Consider the following 25,246-nt stretch of genomic DNA (forward strand, 5'->3'; position numbering starts at 1 on the left):
CCGTGCCTGCCAGCGTGGCTCTGTGCCCCCGCTGTGAGGACCGGCAGACCGGGCATCTGAACCCTGGCGGGTTGGAACCACCACCCACGTGTCTAGTCCCTCTTGGCTACCTCACACTGGGTCTCCCTTGGAATGTGGACCCTCCAGGGCAGGGCTGGGTCCCACCCTCCACACTTCAGACCCAGGGGCTGACCCTGGGTAGACGTCCCCACCTCCTTCCCCGGGTCTGCTGCCGCCCAAAGCCCTTTGGGAGCAGACTCGACAGCCCCTGGAATCTCCCTCAAGTTCCTTCATGTCAAGCCTCGGGAGTGCATGGTATTCCCGCATAGCCAAGGCCACCATGTCCACCCAGACCCCACGTAGCTACGCGGGTGTCCATCAGCCATGCCACTTCCCGGCAGTGGAGGCTCCGTGCCCAGCCAGCGCAGCCCCGAGAGGGACCAGATTCAGGGTGAACGTCTCTGCAAGGAGGGAGCGCCGTGTCTTCCCCAAGCCCCCACATGACCGCCTCCTTGTGTGCTGTCCGCCTGCCCAGCCCTGGTCACACTCTGTCTGGGAGGCACCTGTGCCCCTGGATGGAGAGGGGGGTGCACTGGAAACAGGGCATCCCCCAGCTCCCGCAGCCAGAGACACGATCACCCTACGTGAGCCGAACAGGTAACCACAGACAGATTTATTCCCTTACAGTTCTGCACGTCTGAAGTCTGAAGACTGCAGGGCTGGCTCTTTCTGGAATCTTCAGGGACAATCCCCTCTCTTGTCTTTTCCAGCTTCAGGAGGGCATGCACACATCGGCTCACGGCCCCTTCCTCCATCCCCAGGCCAGCAACACAGAGCCCTCTCTCCTGGCTGACCTCTATTTCTGTCCTCACACCTTCTCTCTCTGACTCCAACCCCCTACCTCTCTTGTAGGGACCCTTGAGATGCCATTAAGCCCACTTGAATCCAAGCTAACCCCACCCCCACCCCGCCTCAAGGTCCCTAACTTGATCACACCTGGAAAGTGTCTGTAGCCGGGTAGGTGATATACACCCAGGTTATGATATTAGGACATGCACATCTTTGGGGACATCATCCAGCTGACTTCAGACCCAGCCCATGCTCTCGATGGCCCTTGACCCGCTCTGGAGTTTTCGGAAAAGCCTTTCTTCTCTCACTACACGTGGAAAGTGCCTGGGCTTTTGGACTCCAGCTTCTCGCATGTGTCTGCAGGCCCTCAGTCTGTGAGGCTGGGCTTGCCGCCCCTGACACCAAGGCCTAGAAAGATCCCGCAGGCCTATTTGACCTGGAGGAGGAAAACGGGATGAGGACTTTGGGCTGAGGGAAACAGCTTCTCAAAATCTCAAAACTGGATTCTGCAACAGCTGCCCAGAGGCCAGCAGTCAGAACAGGTAAATGAGGGGAGCTGTGCTGCCTACAGCCGGCCGCTGGGGCCCACGCCAGCGCAAGCCTCTCAAAGCTCAAAACTGGGTCGGCCTGGCCTTCCCAAGTGCTTTGAATTTCTGGATAGACAGAGAAGTAAAATTGGACCACTAAGGTGTTACCAACAGCTTATTTTTACAGCCAAGGCATCTTTCCATAAAAGACATTTTTCACACCGGAGGTAAAAAGTCCATACTTCCTGACAAAAGGATCTTAAACTGAATAAATTTCACTCCATGAAAAACTCCCTCCTACTTTTCTCATTAGGCTTCAGAGCAAGGGGACTTCCTGGCCTGCAGTTGCCCCAGAGGCCTTCTGAGTAACCAAGACTAAAACCGTAGGGCACAGGAAGGAAAGAACTTACGCGTGGATTAGAAAAAACCCGTAAAAACGGAAATGGACGATCTAGATCCGAAGCTCAGAACCTTCTGTCAGGCTGTAACACATGTAATACGGATTGGATACCGCAGAAGACAGCCCCGGTGAAACCGAACAGCGTCAATCTCCAAGTCCAAGCACGAAAAGAAGAGGGAGAAAACAGGACTGAGCATGAGGACATGTGGAGGCACTCCGGCCGGAGCCCTACAATGGAGGGGCTATCCCTGGGCGGAGTGCCTGAGGGCGGGGTCTTGAGGACAGGAGACAGGCTGCCCATTGTCCACCCTGGGCTGCTCTGGATGCAGGAGCAAGTCCAGAATAGTCCATCTCCAAGGTCAGGGGAGGCCAGAGCACGTTTGCGTGAAGGAAAGTGTCACCCAGATGGCGGGACCCTGGCTCTGGGCCAGGTCATTTCCCCTCCCAAGTGAGTGTCCAGGTTACTGTCACCCACCCTGATGACAACCCGCCACCCTGAGGGGCTGTGGCCTCTGGAAGGCGCCCCCTGGAGCTGGCTCCTCTTTACCGAACCTCGTTTGCCACTGAATTTAGCAATGCAGTGGGAATGAGATCCCTTGGGAAAATCGTGGTTCCCCTGCACGACCCCGTATAATCATGCTCATTATTATTATGTGTGGAGCAAGGCTTTACAGTCACTTTTAATGAGAAATGTGATATTTTTCTGGTTAATTCTCAAAGCGAATCACAGGCACGCAGTTACTTTTGCACAGAGCACAATAGACTTGGGGCGTGGGGCCCCACAACTCCTGAGGGCAGCAACAGCCCCAAATTCCCATTTCTTGAAGAAGCCCTGGCCCCGTGCCCGTGCCCCTGCCCCTGGCTCTGGACTGAGCAGTGAGCCTCTCAGGTCCAGGCTGAGTCACCACGCAGAAGAGGAAGGTTCTCAGTGTCCCCCACTGACAAGGGCTGCCCCTGGCCACCAGCACCTTCGGGCCCCTCCCTACCTTCCTCTCCCCACGCCTGGCTCCTGTTGCCCAGCCACTTCCCCACTGTCTGCAGGTCTGTCCAGCAAGCACGCTGGATGTGCACCTGTCCTTTCCTCGTGGTGCAAATGGAGAGAGGGCCGTGGGCTGTGTGGCCTGTGACTCTGCAGGACGTCCTGACCAGGAGATGGGAGCCAAGGTGGGTCCTAGAAGGGCAGGGAGCTGACTGACTTCTTTGAGGTTCTGATCCCCTCATTCCCGGGTGTCCACAGGCGCTTGAAGCCCACCCCTCTCCAGGAAATACCCTCGGAAGCCACAGCATATGGGGACAGCCCAGGTTCTCATCCCCCACTTGAGGCTTTGCGTCCTTCCCAGCCCAGCATCTTGTTCCCCCCTACACACAGTGAGGAAGAGCATCCCATGGGCCCTATCTGCAGGCTGATGCAACATTTCTGTATTGTCACTCAGGGGTGATGAGCTTGGGGGTCTCAGGAGAGGGGCATGGGCCTGGCTCTCCTCCCTGGATGCCAGTCCTGTGTCTCCAGTACATTCCTCCCCTGAACACCAGGCAGTGAGACTCCTGCCTCACAGGGCTGCGGGGATGCCCGTGGTCACACCCCAGGGGGAGGGACTGAGGCTGGGGCGAGGCCTCCATGTGTGCCCCATGGCTCTGTTTGGACATTGCCAACAAGAAGCCACGACGAAGGCGAGCCCTTTTACAAGTGAGTCTCGGGGCCCCTTCTCCTCCCAGCACTGCCTTCAGGGGGACTTGTCATAAAGTCATCTTCTCGAGGGGCTAAGAGAGGTCAACTTTCAGAGCAAATGTTTCCTTTCTCTCTTGTCCTTGCCATCTTCATGCCCCCAGGAATATCTCCTTCAACAGAAGGCTTAGGAAAGCTAGGCCATCCCCCATTGTGGCCTGTGGCTTCTCTCCACAAGCCAGCATGGCTCTGAGGGGTCCCAGGAATGCTCCGGAAGAAAGGAGCGCACTAACCACAGCCCGGCTCCCCAGGGAGACAGACCATCCGTGCACATTTGCTGGGAGAGACAGTGGCTGAGGACAGAAGGAAGAGCTCAGCCGGTCTCCAGCGGGTTCTTGTCTGCCGGAATGAGGCCCCACGTCCAGTCCTCCTGCCTCCCGCCTCCCGCACACAACGCCATCCGCAGGGATCCCGGCACCGACTCCCCACGCGCCACCCCGGGTCCCACAGCCCAAGCTCTCGCTGAGATGTGGCTCATCAGCAGCACCTTTTAACCGTGGGATTTCCTCATTCCAGTGAAACACAGAACCTTCGGCCCCAGAAGGGACACTGGCAGGCAGACCCGGTCTGGAAGGGCCGGCGCTTTCCCCATCGTGGAGGTCCCACGGCAACGCCACGGCAAAACTGGGACACTAGAGCCAAGGGGCCGTTCCCACCGGGACTTACTGTCACTCATCCATCTGTTGTGCCCCGTTGTCCCTCTGGCAAATGTCCACCGAGTGCTCGTCCTAGGTTGGGGAATTTAGCAGTTAAAGAAAAAAGACCGTTCCCTGCTCTGGAGGCTACATTTCCATGGGAGAGATGGACAGTAGTCTCCCGGGTAGACAAGGACCATAATTTCAGACGGGAGCGAGTAGGACGAAGAAAACCAAACAGGGACGGCAGGGAGAGTGGAGCCTCGCTGCGGAACACACTGTGGGTGGGGCGAGGAGCAACTCTTATGACGGGCACCCCCAGGAAGCCTCCCGGGCTTGCGCTGCCCAAACACCAGAAAGGGCAAAAGGCAGGTTTCGGGGAAGAGAGTCCTTTGCGGTCAAACCTGTAAAGAGTGACGGCTGGAGGCAGAAGGTGACTGGGCCCCTGACAGGAGAGCGGGCAGCCGACAAGGAGCCGTCTTCAGAACAGACGGGGAAACAGAGGCAGCCGAACTATTTGGTTCTGTAAACTCCGAATGATAAGACGAAACCGAATGAAGACAATTAGTTGTACGCACCGTGTGCCCATAACATGGACGTCAAATCCAAGACACTGCGCTGACGGCAGACTTATTACAGCACTAAACTTAATGTCCCCGTAGAAGCACGTGCCTCTGACGGAGACTGGAATACGGGCTGGAGACGCCCGCTCACGTGTGGCCCGGGGCGCCCCAGGCGAGTGCAGGGGCAGAGACACCACTGCTCTGAGAGCTATCTTACAGAGAACTCGCGACCCTTACTCATTTTCACGGCTTACTCGGAGTCATTAGCCTTGTCGCTCAGAGAATGATTATTTGTCCTTGTCTTCGTGCCTTTCTGTTCCTTTGGAAACACAACTCTCACTTTATGGAGCAAGTCAGTAAAAAAATCGGAAATCAACGGGCAACTTTGAGAGCGCATCTGTCCTCCACGGCCACGGGGGTCCCATCTCCGTGCCCGCGTCGCGTGCCTGTCCCGTGGAGGCGGAGGCCCTCCTTCCCGTCAGCAGGCAGGGTCTCCCTGAAGACTCTCTACAGTGAAGCTCTTCCTCTCCTGGCTTAGTGCCCGTGGGGAGGAATGAAAGAGAAGCCAGTAGAAACTCCTGCATCTCAGCAGAGCTGAGGGCGGCCTTTGCTTGCCATGGAACAGCAACCGTGCAAACGTTCGCTCAGACCCCAAGTACTCGGTTCCATCAACATGTGCAGCCTTCCCGTCTCAGTGGTGATTACAATAACAGTTTCCAAGAAGGTTTTCTTCGGTGAATCACTTGATTATTTAAACACGCTTTCCTTTCTTATTAGGGCCTGACTCCAACTGGGTCACCTGCCCTCAGATCCAAGCCCGTGTGGGCTTATAGGCTTTTTGGGTCAGGTGGTTTCTCTGGGCACAACCGGCCGTGCTCAGGTCAGATTCCCGGACACGCTGGCGGAGTCTGTGCCCGGGAAAGGCGCCAGGCCAGGTTGGCTCCGAACCCATCCAGGGGATGCTGTGCCTGGGAATGAAGTAGGTCAGCAACGCTTTGATGGTCATCCCGAGGACGGAGGTCACCAAGCCAGCCAAGAAGCGGGAATGTGTCCACCCCACAAACATCTCCGGAATGTTCTCTAAGCCTTGGGAGCTGCACAGTCCTCTCGGATGAGACACAGACAAGCACCGTAGCAGGCTCAAAGGCACACCGGGCTTTGGCCTCTTTCGTCTCAAGGGTCTTCTCAGCCCTTGGGGCAGCGGGGGGCTCTTAAGCCTGACCAGAGAGGTCATCCTGGCCCTCTTCTAGTCTGACAAGCCTTGGCCACACTCACTCTTTTGGGCTTCTCCCCCTTCACCCTTGTCCGTAGAGCTTACGTGTCCTGGGCCTGTGGACGTGGCGCTTTGGAACGCGGGAAGCTCTGGGGGCCAGGGTCCGGTCCCTGCTGGCCTCCAGGTCGTGGCTTTGGTTAGGAACATGAGGCGGGTCCAATCACACACTATGCAGTTTGTGGCAGGTCACGGTAAGCTGCCTTAGTCGCAGGGTGGTGTGACTGGGGGGTTGGGTGGGCCATGGGTGTTCGGGGATCGTGCAGAGCCTGGCTTGGGCATCAGTAAGGCTAAGGCCAGGGGAGGGTGGAGGGTTAATGACCCGATATCTGTGAAAACTTCTAAGTTCACCCAGATGTCTAGGCACTGGTTCTTGAATTGTACAGCATATTGGAAACATTGGAGAACTTAAGAGACACTGACGCCTGGGGCCCATGTGAGAATTCTGATAGGACCAGACGCACAAATGTTAGTTTTCTGTTGCTTCATAACAAATGACCAAGCTTACTGGCTTAACAGAGCACACGTGTACTTTCTTCCGGTTTCCACGGACTGGGAGTTGGGATTTGCCTTGGCTGGGCCCTCGCTCAGGGTCTCACACAGGTGAACCCGAGTGTCGGATGGATTGTGCTCTCAGCTGACAGAAGTCCCATCCTGTGGTCGTAGGACTAAGGGCCTCGGCTTTCCTGGCTGTTAGCTGGGTGCACTTTTAGATCCCAGAGCCTGGCCGCAGCTCCCTGCTTGGCCGTTTCCCTCTCGAAGGCCGGGAGGAGACAGCAAGAGCTGGCTTGGGGTCTTACGTGAATCCATAGCAGTGTCATTGCAGCCGGGACACCCCCTGCCACATAACGTGACTTCATCAGACAGCAGCATCCACCCTCAGTACCGCTTCTTGGCTGGAGGGAAGGCGTAGGCTCCCTCCAATCACGGGGGGGGCATGGCCTCTGGGGGTCACCTCGGGCCTGTCTGCTACATGCTGTGACGTGAGTTCCCAGGAAAATCTTAATGTGCAGCAAGGTTTGAGAACCGCAGACCCCAGGAACTTTGCAGCCGTGTTCCAGAGGCTGGCTGTGTCTTCTCCGGGTTCACCAATTATGACAAATGTACGATTGGTGCCGATGCTGACAGCGGGGAGGCTACGCACGTGAGGGGCAGGGTGCATAGAGGAACTATGTACCTTCTGTCCAATTTTGCTGTGAACCCAAAATGCTCTAAAGATAAAGTCTATGTTCAAAAAAGAAAGTATTCAAAGAATCTTTATTTTATTTTATTTTATTTTTTAAAAATTTTTATTTATTTTTGACAGAGAGAGAGAGACAGAGCATGAGCAGGGGAGGGGCAGAGAGAGAGGGAGACACAGAATCTGAAACAGGCTCCAGGCTCCCAGCTGTCAGCACAGAGCCCGACGTGGGGCTCGAACCCACGAACTGTGAGATCATGACCTGAGCCCAAGTCGGATGCTCAGCTGACTAAGCCACCCAGGCGCCCCAAGAATCTTTATTTTAAAAGTGAAAAGTTGGGGCGCCTGGGTACCTCAGTCAGTTAAGCATCGACTTTGGCTCAGGTCATGATCTCACGGTTCGTGTATCGGGCTCTGTGCTGTCAGCTTGGAGCCTGGAGCCTGCTTCGGATTCTGTGTCTCCTGCTCTCTGCCCCTCCCCCACTCATGCTCGCTCTCTCTCTCTCTCTCTCTCTCTCTCTCAAAAATAAATAAAAAACATAAATTAACAAAAAATCAAAATTAATAAATAAATACAAGTGAAAAGAAGAGCCAGACTAGGGGAAATGTGTTTCAAATGTAAATAATTGAGAATTGAACATTTTCTGGAATTCATAAAAAACCTTTAATCAAGAGACAACTAGAAAAAACCCACTTTAAACCACGGGACAGGACCCGGGGCCGGCAGGTCACCCACGAAGGGACGAGGGCCATCGGAGAAGCGTCCATCTGCCCAGTTCCAGAAACCCTCAGACGGAAAGGACAACGAGAAGAGTTCTATGGGCCAGAGCACACACACGTACACACACGTACACACACGTACACACACACACACACACACACACACACACACACACACACACACACACACACACACACACACACACACACACACACACACACGGAGGCCCGGCGGTGCTGGGGAGGCCAGAGGGGGACAGCCTGCCCCGCCCGGGGGGGCTGCACGGGGCTCCTGGGAGGGAGGTGGGTGACTCAGCAGTTTCAGTTGCTGGTGGGCCGAGGCTCCTGGGAGACATGCAGATGAGCCCAGGGCATCATGGGAAAGGGCCCTTTACATTCCCAGGTGCACTGCCTCCCCTCCTTTCTGGGGGGGCGGGGTGCCTGTAGGAGGGAGGTGCCAGGCAGGGTGAGAGCCCCTCGGCCGAGGAGAGGGTCCAGGGGGCGGGGTGGGGTGAGAGGCTGAGGTGGCTGGGGCTGGTTCCCTGAGTTTCCATCAGGTCCCATCGGATTCTTTCAGCTTCTGTCAGGTCCCATCGGATTCTTTCAGCTTCTATCAGGTTCCCTCAGGTTCGTTCAGATTCTGTTAGTTTCCCTCAGTGTCCATCAGTTTCCCTCAGGTTCCCCCATGTTCCCTCAGCTTCCCTCAGCTCCCACCAGGTGCTCTGAGTTTCATCAGCTTCTGGCAGTTTCCCTCGGATCCCATCAGACCCCCTCAGTTTCCCTGAGGTCCTCTCAGGTGCCGCCGGGCAAGGCCGACTGGGGGTGGGGGGCCGTGGGGGAGGGGCCGTGTGCCCCACAGGCCTTGGGAGCAGCTGCACTGAGCAGGGCGGAGCTGAAAGGGCCAGGTCTCAAGCCGTCGGCCCCGCGCCCCGGCTCCCCCCCGGTGACCCTCCCAGCTGCCTGCTAGGGGGCACCCGACCTCGACCTCGCTTGCTCTCTCTCCCTTTGCAGCTTCCCAGAGAATAGAGCCATGGCCGGAGCTGAAGAATCTTCCGGAAGTCCAACCTGCCCAACCTCTGCAGGTCTCTGTCGAACTGGGACCCAGCTCGCCCACCCCCACCCCTCCCCAAATACCTGCACAAGAAGCCCCTTTCTTTCTCTCCCCCTCCTGATCCTCGCCTTCCTCCTCCTCCTCCTCCTCCTCCTCCTCCTCCTCCTCCTCCTCCCCCTCCTCCCGCCCCTCCCCCCACCCGTGGGCCGGGCCACCTGAAGTGCCCGGCGCGTCCCACCCTCGCTGCCCACCCCGGTAGGAGGCGGGCAGCGTGGCCACGTGCCCCCGGTCAGCGTGCGGTACGGGGACGAGGGCGTGTCCTACCTCCGCGCGTCCTGGGCGTATCAGCTTCGACGTGGCGACCAGCTGGGGATTTGCTTCGCTTGCTTCAAGGCTGCCTTCCTGGAGCCCAGAGACTCGCCGGAGGAAGCCGATGGGCCCCACCGAGGCGGGGCCTGAGCAGGGCTGGGGCCCGGGCATGGGGCTGAGCTGGGGGCAGGGCCAGGGTCACCCCGCCCAGGAGGCGTCTGTGGAGTGGCGGTCGGCCCCCCCGGGGTCGGAGGAGGAGGGCCCGGACCACCACTTCGCGCCCACCGAGCTGGAGCCTCGGGACGCCCCACCCCTGGGCCCGGGCCCCGAGGACGCTGACTGGACCCAGGGCCTCCCCTGGAGGCTCGGGGGGCCCCCGCCCGCGCACACTGGCCGAGGCCCCCTCCTCCGTGGCAGGGGTTTCTCAGAGTGGACCTGCCCCCGGGGGAGCCCACGGTGTTGGAGCTGGGCACCACGCGGGCCGTGGACCCCGCCGAGGCCCGGGCCGAGGCCGAGGCCGAGGCCTGGGTAAGGGACGCGCAGCGCCTCTCCGTGGCGGGCTGCTGCGATGCCGTCTACCTCCGGAAGACGACGCCGGGGTGGGTCCTGCGGAAAGTCCTGGAAAGTGCTGGAAAGTGCTGCTGGAGCCCGATGAGGTGTGGGCGGTGGGCCTCCAAGACGCACCCCAGAAGCAGGACCTGCGCCGGTGGAAGCGGAGCGTTCTGGAGTCCTCTCCTCCGGGGCAGGACGAGGAGCCGGTCCCTGCGGACACAGCCCTGCTGAAGAGGGGACTCGCCATCCTCTCTTCTTGCCCCTGGGCCAAGGCGGGGGCGAGGGAGGGGGCCCCCGCATCGCCCGGGCCCCCGGCCTCCTCCTGCCACGGGTGGGATCCCGGCAGCGGGCCCAGTGGGGGGAGCCTGGCTGCCGTGGGAGCCTCGGCCCCGGGGGAGCTGGCCCGCTTCCCGCCCTTCGGCCGAGGGCCCCAGAACTGAGGGCCCGAGGCCCAAGTGGCCACCGTCGTTCTGGCCGCCCCCTCCCCGCGACAGCCAGGGGAGCCACCGGCCAAGAATAGGGGGGCCGGTGCCTGGGGACGAAGAATGGGGAGCTGCGTCGGGACTGAGGATCGGGACCGTCTCTGCCTCCGTGGAAGGGACCCAAAAGCCCGTAAGCGGGAGAGAGGTTCTCCTCCGCCAAACGCCACGGAGCCGGGAACGCGACGCCCTGGGCGACGCGCTTCGCGAACGGTTGCTGCCGCGCAGCTTGTGAAGTGGGGTGCAGGGTGCGCGTCTGGACCCCGGCCCCGCCCTTGGCCACACGCAGGGGTGTGTCGAGTGGGACACGCGCGCCCCGGAGCATGCGGAGGTGGGGGCGACGGGGATGCGTGCTTGCCTCCGCCTGGACGGTCTCTGGGGCCCCAGGAGACCCTGTCGGCGGCAGTGGGGACTCTGGTGTGCGCTGGGAGAGGCCTGGTTTCGGATGTTGGCTATTTTATGCGGTTTGACCGTTTACTACCCGTTTCTTTGTGTGTCGTTTGTTAACTAAATAAAGTCAGAAGAGTTTTGCATCAAGCCGTGGGCTGAGTCATCTTTCAGTTAGTCCTTGTTGATTGGCTTTGTCATCTCGGTGCCTTGGATGAGTCCTTGGCAGGTTTCGATCTCCCAGAGTAGGAGACAGAAGTGGGACAGCACAGGGCAGGTGAGTCAAGTTCGGCTCCTGGTAAGAGTTTGGTTCCCTGGTGCTTCTCACGTTATTTATAAACAAACACATGCACACTGAAAATAAAGGGCCGTGTTTGAACAATAATGGCTATGGCAGGGGCAGGGGCCAGCCTCCCAGGGTGCTGCTCCTTCCCAGGAGTCGGGTGCTCTAGCAGACACAGGGCGCCATGGGCAGAGAAGATGCTGTGAAGCAGTCGGTTCTCCTTGGAAATGACTGATCTGGAGGTTTCTGAAGCCCTCTGTTGGTGTCTCTGGGTGACACAGCCTTCCCATGATTCAAGGGTGGGCTGTGACTCTTTCAGTGACACACACAGGTCCACTCCGGAGGGTTTTACTGTGAGTTAGGGTTACCCCTAGCAACTTTGAGGGCAGTCTCCCTCCTGTGTGTGCAGAAGCCAGGCTCCTGGTTAAATCATGAAGGCCTCTGATGCTAATTAAGTGGTGACAAAGCAATCATGCAGCACGAGTTTGCAACCCTGCACTTCAACAGCCCTGATAATTTTAGGAGTTTAGTGAGTTGGAGTCCGTTGGGACACGTGCCTGGCTCCTCTCCCAAACAAACCCAGCCTGGTCTTGCCTTCGTCCCCTCTCCATCCCTCCAGGTTAAACAGTCCATTCATTCATTATTCCAGCCGACCCTTGTGTGGGGCAGCCTCTTTTTGTTTTCCCTCAATGACCAGGCTTCTTTGCAGTACTGGGGGTGCCTGGTCAGGACCAGCAGTCCTCCGGCAGCGCCCAGGCGAGAGCTCCCCTCCATACCAGACTGCCGGCAGTGCCTGAGCACGTCTCACCTGAAAACAGAGAAGACACCGACTCACCAGGTGATGGCGAAAGCAAAAAAATATGAAATCCCCCCAAAATGAAATATGTAGCTACCATCTGAATGACGTGCCCAGTAGGTAACCATGTAGGTACGTGTTCGTCACAGCACCGTTCACAGTCCAAATGGCCAGATGAAGGGGTGAACAAATGCGGCACGTTCGTGCAACGGAGCGTTATTCACCATAAGAGGAGTGAGGCACCGGCGCACGCCACAGTGTGGACGAACTCCCAGAGCGTCACGCCCAGTGGGGGGAGGCCATGCCGTAGGACCCACTTACGTGGATGTCTAATAGACAACTGCACAGAGACAGAGCTGATCATGCTTGCCAGGGACCGGGGGAAAGGGGGAAGCGGAGTCATTGCTCAACAGGTGTAGGGTCTCCTTTGGAGACACTGACAATGTTCTAGAACTGGATAGAGGTGACAGTTGCACAATAGTTAATTGCATAATAGGTTATGAGAATTTCACCTCAAACTTAAAAAATCAAATGTCAAAGTCATAGCACATCAGTCCAGAGTAGAGATACCTGTGTGCTCGTCCCAGGGGACCCGTGAAAACAACCCCCACCCCCGAACGCCCCCAGACAGGGCTCCAATGTCAATTACTCTCTCCACTGAAAACAGCTGCATCTGTTCAGGCTGCTAAGGGCACGGCTGGCCCTCACGCTGCCTCAGATCACAGGGCGGATTTTCTCTCTGAATTTGAATCAGCACCACAAACAACTACACTCACTTGCATTCACAGCTCAGGCAGGTCCCTGTGGAGGGTCGTTCCTGTCCGATGTCCAGGCAACAGTAAAAATTATTTGTTGTTGATCAGAAAACCGAATTTAACTGGGAGCCCTGTATCCTATCAGGCGCCGCTGCACCAGCCCGAGGACAGACCCGCATGTGGCATAGGAACCAGGCCCAGAGCGCAGGACACAGAGGGCGGGGGCCCAAGGGAGGGGCGGTGGACACCGAGCGTATGCCTCCTGGAGGGGGCCAGCGAGGCCTGGAATCCCTGCAGGTCCCGGAACATCCCCCCACCCCCGGGGCAGCTGCCCATCAGGCGGGGGCCCCATGACCCCAGAGCTGCTGCGTTTCCAAGAGAAGCAGGAGGTCAGGACTGGCCAGCTCTCCTGACGGTTTATGCCAGCAAGACCTCAATGGACACCACTGGGACGTACGTCTATGTGGCTGACCACAAGCACACTTGCGTCTCTTCCCTCCCCGGAGGGGCCTGCGCCAGTCTGAGCCCTCCCGCCCCAGGGTGTGAGGGGCATCTTTGTGTCGGAGGAGATTTTCTCTGAGGTGGCCTGTGGTCTCCAGCAGCTGGACCCCAGGAGCTTGGAGGAAACACAGCAGAGAAAAACAGAGCGTCTCCAATCCGCCCCTGAGTCTCCTTTGTTGGGGGCAACGTGGGTGGAGGCGGTGCTTCAGGGAAGGAGACCTGCCCCATCTACAGACAGAAACCCTTTATGTTTCTCAGGATTCTCTAGCACTTTCTGTCTTAGGTAGGAGGACAAATGGTGTCTGAGACTCTCCTCCCCCAACCCCAGGGTAGAGCAGGTGCTCAGGGTCACAGGCTGAGGGCCGGGCTGTAGTCACTGCCAGGACACGAGGAGGGGACGCTGAGTCCAGATGCAGCCTGTCCCCCAGAGGGCCCACGCACTGCATGGAAGGGGGCGCTCCCCTCTGGAGTTTGACCTTCTGACGACTCAGGCCTGGGGGCCTCTGGGCCTTGCTGCTGCAGCTGCTGCCGGAGCACAGCCCATCCTGCACAGGGCAGATATCCAGGTCCCCGGAGCAGGGGACACACGGCCACCTCGGCCTCAGCTGGGACACTGAGGTGGCCTGTCCCATCTCAGTCTCTGTCTTCAGCCTGCTGCCTGGCAGGTCACGCTGCACGGGCCCCTGAGATTTAGCAGAACCTCCTCCTGCCACATCCCAGCAGCCCCACAGCCCAGGTAGCCCCTCGGCCGGGACACCCTCCCGGACCCGCTCCCCTTACCACCTGGGAGGTTTCTCCTCCCACTGCCAAGAGCCAAATGGTGCCGCCCAGATGCAGGTCCCCCGGGGCTGGGTGGCCGGCCGTGTGCATGCTGAGCGCCGCTCTCACCACGCAGACAGAAAACTCCCTGACGCCAGGGACCACGGCATCACCTGCATCTTCATCACCATCATCATCTAACAGCCCGTGGGTTCTGAGCGCCACCTGCGCACCTGCGTCGTGCAGCACTCACGCGCATGAAGCTCGTTGAAAACTCACAGCACTCTGACGAGGCCACTTCTTTCAGCAGCACTTGACAGATGAGGATGTTGAAGCACAGAGAGGTACGGTAACTCCCCCGAGGCCACCCGGTCGACAAGGGAAGGCACCCGATTCCCACTGACACAGCCGGAGTCCGGATCTCCTCGACCACCTCTACGTCTGGCCCGGAGCCCTGCCGGAGTCAGTCTGGTCAGCTGCTGGCCCTTGGGATGGGGTGGAGGGGGTCCCTGTAAACTAGCCGGGATGCATGCGGTGGAATACGCCAGAGCCTTTCAGAGGGGTGAAGGAGCTCTTATTTTTCCGATGGAGAGAAAACAGAAGATTGGAAAAGGATGAGTACAGTACGGTCCCATTTATGAACATTTTAAAGCACATTATGAATTGCACACGGGAACTACCTGGCCAAAAAAAAAGCTTGCGAGTTGCTCCAGAGTCGGGGCAGTGGTGCTCTAGGGAGGGGGGGAGAGGGGAGTGAGGGCTATGGATATGTTATTTCCTAAAACAACAATCTGAAACAGATACTGAAAACACAGTCGTTTGATCTAGATGGTGCTCTCAGTTATGTGTTGTCTACTGAGCGAAAGCGAAACTGATGATAGCGGTGGTGATGCTGGTCGTGGCGATGGTGGGACGGTGGCGACGGCGGTGGCAGAGATGGTGGTGCGGATGGCGGAAGCGGTGGTGGCGATAACGGCGATGGCGATGGCGATGGTGGAGGAAGTTCCCGGGAGAGATGTACAGGCACAGGACACCCACCGCTTCGAACTTTGCTGCAGAGGCCCCTCCATTAGTTTTGGGGCTGGGGCACCCCACTGCCGCTTTCACGGACGGGGTCGATGGTCCTCAGGAAGGAAGTGGAGCTCCCGAACTTGTTTCGGAGGGAGATGGGAGGAGTAGGGCCGCCGTGCTGAGGGAAAGGACCCTCTGCACACTGCTACGTGCACATTGTCAGGAGTTACACTCCACGGATGCACATGGCCTTGGTCAAACTGCTTGCAGGAGAAATCCGGAACCCCTGCAGTTTCTACCCTCACTTGGACATCAAGTCCCACCTTTGAAGACCCCAGAATGGCTCTCAGGGGCTTTGCAAACAGCCTTTTTACTCAGAACCGAGATTTTGTAGACCTTAATCGGGCCTTTTCCGCAGGTCACCAAGCCTGAGTAGCCCCACTGGGACCGGGGAGGCTGCAGTGTTCAGACCCACGGTACCTCTCCAAGAGGTGGGGACCCACGTACCTTCCCCAGGGGACGAAGGGTCAGGACTGGGAGAAGACATTGTTTCGTGTACTTGAAATTTCTCCCCACTCACCCTGCACCTCAGCTTTCCCAAGCTTGGACATTTTCTTTTAATGTTTATTTATTTTTGAGAGAGAGAGAGAGAGAGAGAGAGCATGCACATGAGCGGAGGAGAGGCAGAATGAGAGGGAGACAGAGGATCCAAACTGGGCTCTGCTCTGACAGCAGAGAGCCCGACATGGGGCTCAAATTCACAAACCACAAGACCACGACCTGAGCCGAAGTCGGATGCTCAACCGACTGAGCCAGCCAGGCGCCCCCACCAAGGACATTTTAAGTCAGGGGAGCACTCTGCACCTGACTCTGCTCTGTGTGAGCTCAAGTGCTTGCTCAGATACCGGAGGCTCTCCACTGATTAACAGGGGTCACCCCCAACTGGAGACCTGTGTTTGTCTGAGGTGTTTAGAACCAGGACTGGAAAACGTGCACCTTCTGAAATTGAAAGCAAAGGGCAACATTAGCAGCATCACCGAGGGAAGGGTCTTCTGGAAAAGTGCAATTAGCCACTGACTACAGAGGGGTCCTGGGGAGGCCGTGGGGCAGCCAGGCAGGTACATCCCTGCCGGGACCTTCTGGGGCCAGGTGTCCTTAGCTGTGGGCTGTGCAGGGAGCCCATGGCCCTGCCTGAGTTCCAGGTGGGGATACAGCCTGGCCGTTTCTGCCAAGGTGGGCCTCCTCCCACAGACAGCCTTAGCCTGGCCCTGCCAGGGGTGCACTTCCCCACCCCCTAGTCCTGCCTCCTCCCCTTTATCCTTCTCTGGCTTGTTTGTTTTAAGGGGAAGAAAGGAGGCAGTGACAAGAATGTGCCTCTTTGACAAGTCTGTGCTGGGGCTGAACGGGGCACCTGTAAAGAAGCCAGATTTCTGTCTATGGAACCTCATTTTCCAAAGAATTTAGTAATGCAATTGGAAATGAGTTCTTACAGAAAAATTATTATTTCAAAATATAATGAACCCAAAAAGCAAAGTTAAATTCACATTTATGGGAAGTGAGGGTTTTAGGATTATTATTTATGATTTAATGGTCCATATAGTGAATCACAGTCACGCAGGGTTACTTTTGCACAGAGCACAATAGATTTGTGGGGCCCCCACAACTCCTGAGGGCAGCAACAGCCCCAAATTCCCATTTCTCATAGGAGCCCTGGCCCCGTGCCCCTGCCCCTGGCTCTGGACTGAGCAGTGAGCTTCTCGGGTCCAGGCTGAGTCACCACGCAGAAGAGGAAGGTTCTCAGTGTCCCCTACCAACAAGGGGCCATCCCTGGCCACCAGCACCTTCGGGCCCCTCCCTACCTTCCTCTCCCCATGCCTGGCTCCTGTTGACCAGCCCCTTCCCCACTGTCTACAGGGTCTGTCCAGCAAGCACGCTGGATGTGCACCTGTCCTTTCCTCATGGTGCAAATGGAGAGAGGGCCGTGGGCTGTGTGGCCTGTGACTCTGCAGGACCAGGAGAGGAGACACAAAGGTGGATCATGGAAGGGAAGGGAGCTGACCCATGTTTTTGATGATGACTGTCCTTGGTCATCTGTACCTCCCAGTCTGTGGCCCTGAGGGCTCAGGCCTCAGGCTGAGCTGCTCGGCCACCTTGGCAGCTGGCCAAGGGCTGTATCCTGGAGGTTTCTGTGACCGGACACTCTTGGGTTATGGGGGTGTTTGGACCAAAGGCGGCAGATAAGCCCCAACATGCTAAGCCCCATCAGACTGAGTCACCTGCCCATGGAGGGAGAGGGTGAGAGTCAGACCCGTCTATGAGTCAGTCCACTTGTCTAAGAGCAGTGAGACTCTCTTGTACTGAAATCCACAGGCTCAGGTCTCCGTCTGCCAGCGAGGACTGGGGAGCAGTGTTCATAGAGTGCCGGGCTCCCTGAGAATGATGGAGCTGTCTGAAAAGACCTGACAAGGGGCGCCTGGGGGGCTCGGTCAGTGAAGCGGCCGACTTCGGCTCGGGTCATGATCTCACGATCTGTGAGTTCGAGCCCCGCGTCAGGCTCTGTGCTGACCGCTCAGAGCCTGGAGCCTGTTTCAGATTCTGTGTCTCCCTCTCTCTCTGCCCCTCCCCTGTTCATGCTCTGTCTCTCTCTGTCTCAAAAATAAATAAACGTTAAAAAAAAAATTGAAAAGACCTGACAATAAGGATGGTTAAGATTTTTCAGCGATAAAGGAAAGAATAGCATCCACAAAAGGGGCGGGAAATTGTTAAACAAAACAGCTTCCAGAGGGGGCATAGCCAGTGGTCACAGATGAAGGACAGAACGTGGGTCATACACACAATGGAACCTTATTCAGCAGTGAAAAGGAAGTTCAGACACTACACGGATGACCCTTTAGAACATTATAGTAAGGGAAAGAAACCAGACATTAAAGGACAAATTCTGTATGACGGCCCTCACAGGATGTCTCTAGAGGAGTGACACCCATAGAGACATAAGATTCGGGGTGGAGACACTGTTTGATGGGACAGTTCCAGTTTGGGAAAAGGAGAAACTTGGAGATGGTGATGGCTGCACAATGTGAATGTCATTAATGCCACTGGGTCATGGCCTGGTCAGTCTCTCAACACCCCCCCACTGTCCCCCTGCAGCTTGCACGCAGGTCCAGGGCCTGATTGACAACCAAGAGTCCCAGGAGCTCAGGGAAACTGAGGGGAGCAGGCACAGAGGGGCGAGGCGTCTGTTTCACTCAGGGTGAGCCCTGCTCAGACTCCCACTTGGGCTGCCGGCCACTGACGGCGACCTGTGGTCCTTGGCCCTAGTGTTCCAGCTCCTGCCTTTTCCCACCCGGGGAGGCGCCCCCTAACCCCGTCTGCCTCTCCCCTCGACACCCCCTCCCGCCTCCTCACCTCTCTCCCAGCGGGAAGGATCCCACTTGTGCTGGACTCTTCTCTAGCCAACACCGCCACGCCCCCTGCCATGCCCCCTCCCTCCAGCACCACCCCCACACTGCCCCCTTTGGTCCAGCACTGCCCCCGCACCTCCCCCTCCCTCCAGCACCGCCCCCCGCACCGCCCCCTCCCTCCAGCACCGGCCCCCCGCACCGCCCCCTCCCTCCAGCACCGCCCCTCCCGCACCGCCCCCTTTCCTCCAGCACCGCCCCCTCCCTCCAGCACCGCCCCCCGCACCTCTCCCTCCCTCCAGCACCGCCCCCCGCACCGCCTCCATTCCTCCAGCACCGTCCCCAACACCGCCCCCTTTCCTCCAGCACCGCCCCCCGCACCGCCCCCCATTCCTCCAGCACCGCCCCCCTCACCGCCCCCTCCCTCCAGCACCGCCCCCCGCACCGCCTCCATTCCTCCAGCACCGCCCTCCATTCCTCCAGCACCGACCCCCGCACCTCCCCCTCCCTCCAGCACCGCCCCCCCGCACTGCCCCCTTTCCTTCAGCACCGCCCCCTCCCTCCAGCACCGCCCCCCGCACCGCCCCTCCCCCCAGCACCGCCCCCCAGCACCGCCCCTCCCCCAGCACCGCCCCCCATGCCTCCAGCACCGCCCCCAGCACCGCCCCCTCCCTCCAGCACCGCCCCCACGCCCCCAAGCGCCCCCAGCCGCGTCCCCTCCTTCCAGCGCCCCCCTCGGCCCCGGGTTATTAATACCCGCGCGGCGCATTCTCAGCTGGCGGCGGGGCAGGTGGCGGCGACGACCCGGGTCCGGGTCCGGACGCGAGTGCGGCTTTCCCGGTGGGACCTGGGGGCGGGCGCCCCTCCGCCGACCCGGGAACTTGGGGACGTGCTCGGTGACCCACGACTCGGGACGGACCCCACGCTTGGTAAGTGAGGAGCAGGACACCAGCGCGAGTGCGCGACCGGGGCTGGGCGCGTGGGGCTGTCAGGGAGCAGGACGGGCGTCGAGGCAAAGGGGCGTCCGGGTGTCGGGGCGCCCTTCCGCCGGCCCCGCGGTGCCTGGCATGGGCTGCTTGCGGGCTGTGAGCGCAAGGCCCTCTTGGAAGCCGCAGGATCTGGGCGGGCGGAGGGGGGGGTGCTTCACATCCCTCCTGGTGGTCCCTCCCTCAAGGCCTGCAGCCCTCAGCAGGGGGGGGTACAGGGGCACCCTGGCCGGGCACCCGACCGGAGGCTGGGCCGGTCCTCAGAGCACGCGGGGCTCTGGTCACTCAGGGTGGGACAGTCCAGACTCACCGTTGTTATTACCGCCACTGGACGTGCAGAGGGAGAACGCCTGAAGCCATTATTATCCCTGGACACCCGGACGTGGGGTGACACAGACCCCGCCCCCTGCAGTTAAGTATCCCACGTTTTGGGGGGGGGGCGGTTCTTCTTCTTGTGAGGATAATCTTCGGTCCAGGAAGCACAGGTCTTAAGTACATGTGTCTGTGCCCATGCGTGTGACCACCACCCAGATCAGGGCATAGCCTGCTTCAGTCCCCCCCCCAACCCTCCCCCCCCCTCCCCCCCCAGGATTCCCCAGTGCCCCTACCAGTTGACAGAGTAGGTAACCACTACTCTGACCTCCACTGTCACAGAGCATCTTGCCGGTGCGTGAACGTCCCGTAAGGGCCCCACACAGCTGTGTTTTCTGTCTGGTTTCCTTCGCTCAACGTTGCATGGGCGAGTTTCCTCCAAGTTACCGACTCAGGCGGCAACCCCACCCACTTCACTGCTGCAGAGCACTTCTAGGGAGATGTCAGTCTGTTGATCCACGCTTCTACGTATGGAAGTTTGGGCTGTTTCCAGCTCTTGGGTATCAGAAATAAGCTGCTGCCAACGTTCTCACGCTTGTCTCTTTGTGGAGAATTGCACTTACTTCTCTCGGGGGCAGACCCAGGCTCAGGAAGAGGACGTGTCCCGCTTTGCTGACGGTGCCACGTTGCTTTCCAAAGGGGCTGCACCATTTCACGCTCCCACCGGCTCCTCCGTCAGCCCAGACACCTGTATCTGTTTTCGGATCGTAGCCATTAGGTTGGGCGCACCGTGGTTTTGAACTCTGCTTCCCTGACGACTGATGATGTTGAGCATTTCTTCATGTGCTTCTGGGCCATTTGGATACTTCTTTTGGAAAGTTCCTGTTCGATTCTCTTTTTTTCCCCCTCCAATTGAGTCCTTAGTCTGTGTCTATTTAGTTCTTTCATGTATTTTGGTTACTAGTTCTTTGTCTTCTGAAAGTCTTTTCCTACTTCACGATTTAATTTACATTTTTACTCTCAGCGAAGTCGCTGGTTTTAATGAAGTCCACCTGCCTGGTCTCCTGTTTTATTTTAAGTGTTTTCTGTTCTTTCTTGAGAAATCTTTGCCTGCCCGTGGTCACGCAGGTATTCTGCATTTCTTCCAGAAGCTAGCTAGCTTGGTTGATTTAACCTATTATACACAGGTCCACAATCCACCTTGAATTATTTTGTGAATGGCATGAGGTAGGAATCAAGGCTCATTTCCCCCCTGTGGATAAAGAGAGATTACAGGTGCTTCCCCCTGTTCGCCAGGGGGAATATTTTCCTGGTTTAACTTTTAAAATCAGTGAATATTACTTTAGTAATCTAAACACATTTTTTTGAAGTGTGCAGGAGAAAACAGTTGGGAGAAAGGACTCTGTGAATAGCACAGCCCTCGGCCTGGGGAGGACTCCCGGCTCCACCCACTGCTGCCCCCACCCCCTGGGGCTGCCCTGCGGTGTTCTGGTTTGCAGAAAAGACCAGTCAACCCCACAGGCCTTTGGACTTGCTCTGAGGCTGGGCTGGGGGTGCTGCGGAGGCGTGCACTAGGGACAGCTGGTCTGGGTGGTTCTCTGGGCCCCCTGGAAAGCTGGGGAAAATGAGGCAGAGCCGTAGGGCTCTGAACAGAGAGTCCCCAAAGGGGCATCGGGAGACGATGATCCTTGTCCCTCTGCAGGCCCCTGAGCCCGGTGGGGACTGTGCCCTCACACAGCCTCCCGGGAGCGTGGTGGTTGCCTCAGCTGCATCTTTAATGAGCATCTTCTCCCACAGAGCACGGTTGTTGCCCACAGATGCCCCCTCCCCGTCCAAAGGAGCAGCACGCCCCCGCACGGAGCCCCGCGTGAGATGGCGCTGAGCCCCGCGCCCGTGAGCGGTTTCCCCGAGCCGTCTGCAGCCCCCAACGCATCCCTCAACCGCTCGTGGGCCAGCCCCACAGAGCCCAGCTCCCTGGAGGACCTGGTGGCCACGGGTGCCATCGGGGCAGTGCTGTCGGCCATGGGCGTGGTGGGCGTGGCCGGCAACGTGTACACGCTGGTGGTCATGTGCCGCGTCCTGCACACCTCAGCCTCCATGTCTGTCTATGTCGTCAACCTGGCGCTGGCCGACCTCCTCTACCTGCTCAGCATCCCCTTCATCGTGGCCACCTACGTCACCAAGGAGTGGCACTTTGGCGACGTGGGCTGCCGAGTTCTCTTCAGCCTGGACTTCCTGACCATGCACGCCAGCATCTTCACCCTGACCGTCATGAGCAGCGAGCGCTACGCCGCGGTGCTGAGGCCGCTGGACACGGTGCAGCGCTCCAAGGGTTACCGCAAGGTGCTCGCCCTGGGCACGTGGCTGCTGGCGCTGCTGCTGGCGCTGCCCATGATGCTGGCCATCCGGCTGGTCCACAGGGGCCACAAGAGCCTCTGCCTCCCGGTGTGGGGCCCGCGTGCCCACCGCGCCTACCTGACCCTGCTCTTCGGCACGAGCATTGTGGGGCCCGGCACGGTCATCGGGCTGCTGTACGTGCGCCTGGCCCGGGCCTACTGGCTGTCCCAGCGGGCCTCCTTCACGCAGACGCGGCGGCTGCCCAACCCCAAGGTGCTCTACCTCATCCTGGGCATCGTGCTGCTCTTCTGGGCCTGCTTCCTGCCCTTCTGGCTGTGGCAGCTCCTCGCCCAGTACCGCGGGGCCCAGACGCTGACGCCGCGCACTGCGCGCATCGTCAACTACCTGACCACCTGCCTCACCTATGGCAACAGCTGCGTCAACCCCTTCCTCTACACGCTGCTCACCAAGAACTACCGCGAGTACCGCCGGCGCTCGCTCTGCGCCAGGAGTGGCCGCGGGCCCGCGGGCGCCGGCCACTCCCTGCCGTGCCGGGTCCGCTTCCAGCGCGGCTCCGGCCACTCGCTGTCCTCCAGCAGCTAGCAGGCCACCGAGACCATCACCCTGTTTCCGGCGGCCTCTAGAGCGGTCTGCGCCTGAGCGTCCCGGGGCCCCACGTGAGCACCGGGGTCGAGAGGTGGGGGAGGCTTGAGTCCTGCAGGGAAGGGCCCCAGAATGCAGTCTGCCCCCTGGAGCCCCTCCTCGGCCCCCACTGTCCCCCATCACTTAGTCTTCATCCAGAAAGTTCCCTGCTCTCCCTTCTGCATGGCTCAGTTCAGCATCAGCAGCCCAGCCATCTTCCTGGTACCCAGACCATCTAGGAGGGTCTGTGGGAGGGTCAGAGGGGTCCGTCAGGCCCGGAACCAGCTTCTGAAGGCCGTGGCCCACAGAGTTTTCACCACCCACAGCAGTAGACACAGTGAGTGCCCGGCCAGGGCCTGCTGGGACCCGTGGCAGGCACATTCCTCTCCTGGCTGCGGTGCGGTCCCTGTGGCGCCGCTGTTCTGTGACCCATCCCTGTCCCCGACCCTCCCAGCTCCTGCGTGGCTCCATTCCGCACAGTGTCAGCACTGGGACGATAAACCCCGCGCTCTGCACCCCTGTCCCGGCCTGGCAGCGGGGATGGGCTGTGGAGGGGTGGGAAGCCTCTTCAGGATGCCTCCCACAGCACGGGGCGGGGCCTGTCGGTCTGCTTGGGGGGGACGCACATCTTCCTTTGCAGGGGCCTCGTCCAGCTGCCGTGACGTGGTGGGCACGTGCCACCCAGCCTGCCACAGGGTAGGAAAAGACAGCCCCACGTTGCTCGGGGAGGAGGGGGCAGCTGGGGGATGGCATTCCAGGGCAGGAACTGCTGGGGGGTTCAGATCGCACCCCTTTGCAGCATGGGAGTTTACCTCATGCCTCCTGCGTGCCGTGTCTGAGCTAGGCCTTCTGGGGACACTGAGGCCACCAGGCTCTGTCCACAGAGAGCTCACAGGGAAGGGTTCTAGACCTGTCCCCACCCCTCGCAGCCTCTACACGCTACCCTGTGGCCTGGCTCCTACCCCACGGGCAGGTCTCAGCCTCAGCTGCATGTCAGGCTCAGTACCATCCAGGCCCTTCCTGATCCCTTTCAAGGCCCCACTAGGATCCTAATGTGGGAGTGGACAGCTCCTGCCCCTGCACGCAGCCCCTGAAGGTGGGGTCTGCGGCCATTGGCCCCACTTGGGACCCCAAATGCTTGTGGAAGAGAATGGCCCTAGGTTTGCACCTTGACCAAGACCCCAGGTCTCCGCTTCCCAAATCCTGATTTTAGGGTGTGCCAGGAAGCCCCCAGCCTTGGAGACCAGAGATGCCCCCAAAGTGTCCCTGCAGCCCCCATTCATCTGCACATGAGAATGCTTTTTGCATCGTTTCTTGGAGCAGTACTGAGAAAGTTACATTTTCGACCCCAAACTTAAGACCTGGATTGACACATCTTGTGTCAGAAGGGACCTGAGTGTCCTGCGTAATGCTCCCAGGAGTGCTGGACGCGGCTTCCAGGGACACAGAAGGAAGGGCAGGGGCAAAGGGCAGGCAGGGGGCACCATGTCCCCATGATGGGCTTGGGGGACACAGATGAGACCGGGGTCAGCAGTGTCCTGACCCCAGAGGCCTTGAGTGGCAGGGGTGGGGACAGGGTTTTTCCGAGGTAGCAGTGAGGGCATGGAGGAATCTGGTGCGGTGAGGCCACCAGCAGGCTGGGGGGTCAGGCTAGGAAGCCCCTGATTCCGGGGTCAGGAGAAGCAAGGCAATGGCAGTAGCCCCGGGGCAATGGGGTGGGGGACAGCCAGCAGGACAGTCCTGACTGCAGGGGCCAAGGCACATCCTTGAGAGAGAGGGAGTGGCAGCCGCAGGTCCTAGGCGACTTGAGGCTAGAGATTGACACACACGTAAACCCACACAGGCACCTGCGCACGCAAGCACACACACACACAGGCACAGAGGCAGGGCAGAAGTTTCTAGGGGCCTCATCCGGGGAAGAGGGAGAAGAGCCCCAGGAAAAGTGAGTCCCCTGTCAGGGCCGAGTCGGTACAGGGCAGACCCGTGGGCCAGGTTCCTGCAGGCTGAGCTGAGGCCCAGGGGCCCTTTGGGAACACAAGGCAGAGGTCCCTGGTCCTGTGCACAAACTGGACTTGGGACTCCTGCCCGTGTGCTTGTCTCTCCCGGTCACTCAGGGCCAAGCCTCCCTGCCAGCCTCGTGGTACAGACCCTGAGCACAGGCGGGCACGGGTCTGCTGCCCCGGGACAGTCCACTCCATCCCGGCCTCCAACCCCCACGATGCTGGGACCTCAGGTGGCCCCAGCCTCCACTGGGGCAAGACAGGCTCAGCAGGGCGGGCTCCCCTGAGGCAGTGGGATCCAGGAGGGAGGGACTGCCTGGCAAAGGGCTGAAGCTTCAGGCGCAGGACAGGACGGCCAGAGGCTGCTGGCTTCACAGGCCTCGCACCCACCGGCCTGGGTCCGATAAATGAAATCAAACTCCTGCCTCCCAGCAGCCCCCTCACCGCCTCCCCGAGAGACCCCCCCCCCCCACCCGTGGTGTCCATCGATTATCCTCTCTCTGCTACCGCACTCTTCCAGCCCCCAGCGCGGCCTCCCCTAGCCGACCCCCTCCCCTCTCCCCTGTCCCCCCCACTGCTGCCCCCACCTCCGGGCACACCACTGCCTGGCGCTCTGCTGGGGCTGGCGTCCCACCTCCTGCCCGGCAGGCGACCCATCCAGGGTGCTTCAGAGTTTAAAATACGAGGCAGGGGCTCACCTGTGGACATGATCGACACACACGTGTGCACCCTCTCCTAACGTGTGCACTCGCCCCCACACTGCCACGTGGAGACCCAGCAGGTTTGCTGTGGCCTCGCTGGCCTCTCTGGGCCCACTG

At 59.4% G+C, this 25,246-nt stretch overlaps 2 protein-coding genes and 1 long non-coding RNA gene across 3 annotated transcripts; all 3 read left to right on the top strand.

The window, feature by feature from the left end:
• Positions 1–8,150: 8,150 nt before the first annotated feature.
• On the top strand, positions 8,151–9,043 carry LOC122206843. Its single transcript, XR_006196588.1, has 3 exons — positions 8,151–8,336; positions 8,448–8,497; positions 8,882–9,043. It is a non-coding gene; the product is annotated as an uncharacterized LOC122206843 (long non-coding RNA).
• Positions 9,044–9,140: 97 nt separating this feature from the next.
• Positions 9,141–10,101, top strand: LOC122205904 (testis-expressed protein 19-like; the record flags this gene model as incomplete). The annotated part of the gene is given in 2 exon segments (XM_042914515.1): positions 9,141–9,361; positions 9,363–10,101. Coding segments are annotated over 2 exon segments (621 nt in total), but the record flags the coding sequence as incomplete, so codon positions are not given.
• An 8,902-nt stretch (positions 10,102–19,003) lies between these two features.
• UTS2R (urotensin 2 receptor) lies at positions 19,004–22,389 on the top strand. The gene is made up of 2 exons (XM_042914750.1): positions 19,004–19,080; positions 21,247–22,389. Exon 2 carries the CDS (start codon positions 21,322–21,324, stop codon positions 22,387–22,389), a length of 1,068 nt encoding a protein of 355 aa, XP_042770684.1. The 5' UTR covers positions 19,004–19,080; positions 21,247–21,321.
• Positions 22,390–25,246: the final 2,857 nt, after the last annotated feature.

This window comes from Panthera leo, chromosome E1 (genome assembly GCF_018350215.1).
Source record: "Panthera leo isolate Ple1 chromosome E1, P.leo_Ple1_pat1.1, whole genome shotgun sequence".
NCBI lineage: Eukaryota > Metazoa > Chordata > Mammalia > Carnivora > Felidae > Panthera > Panthera leo.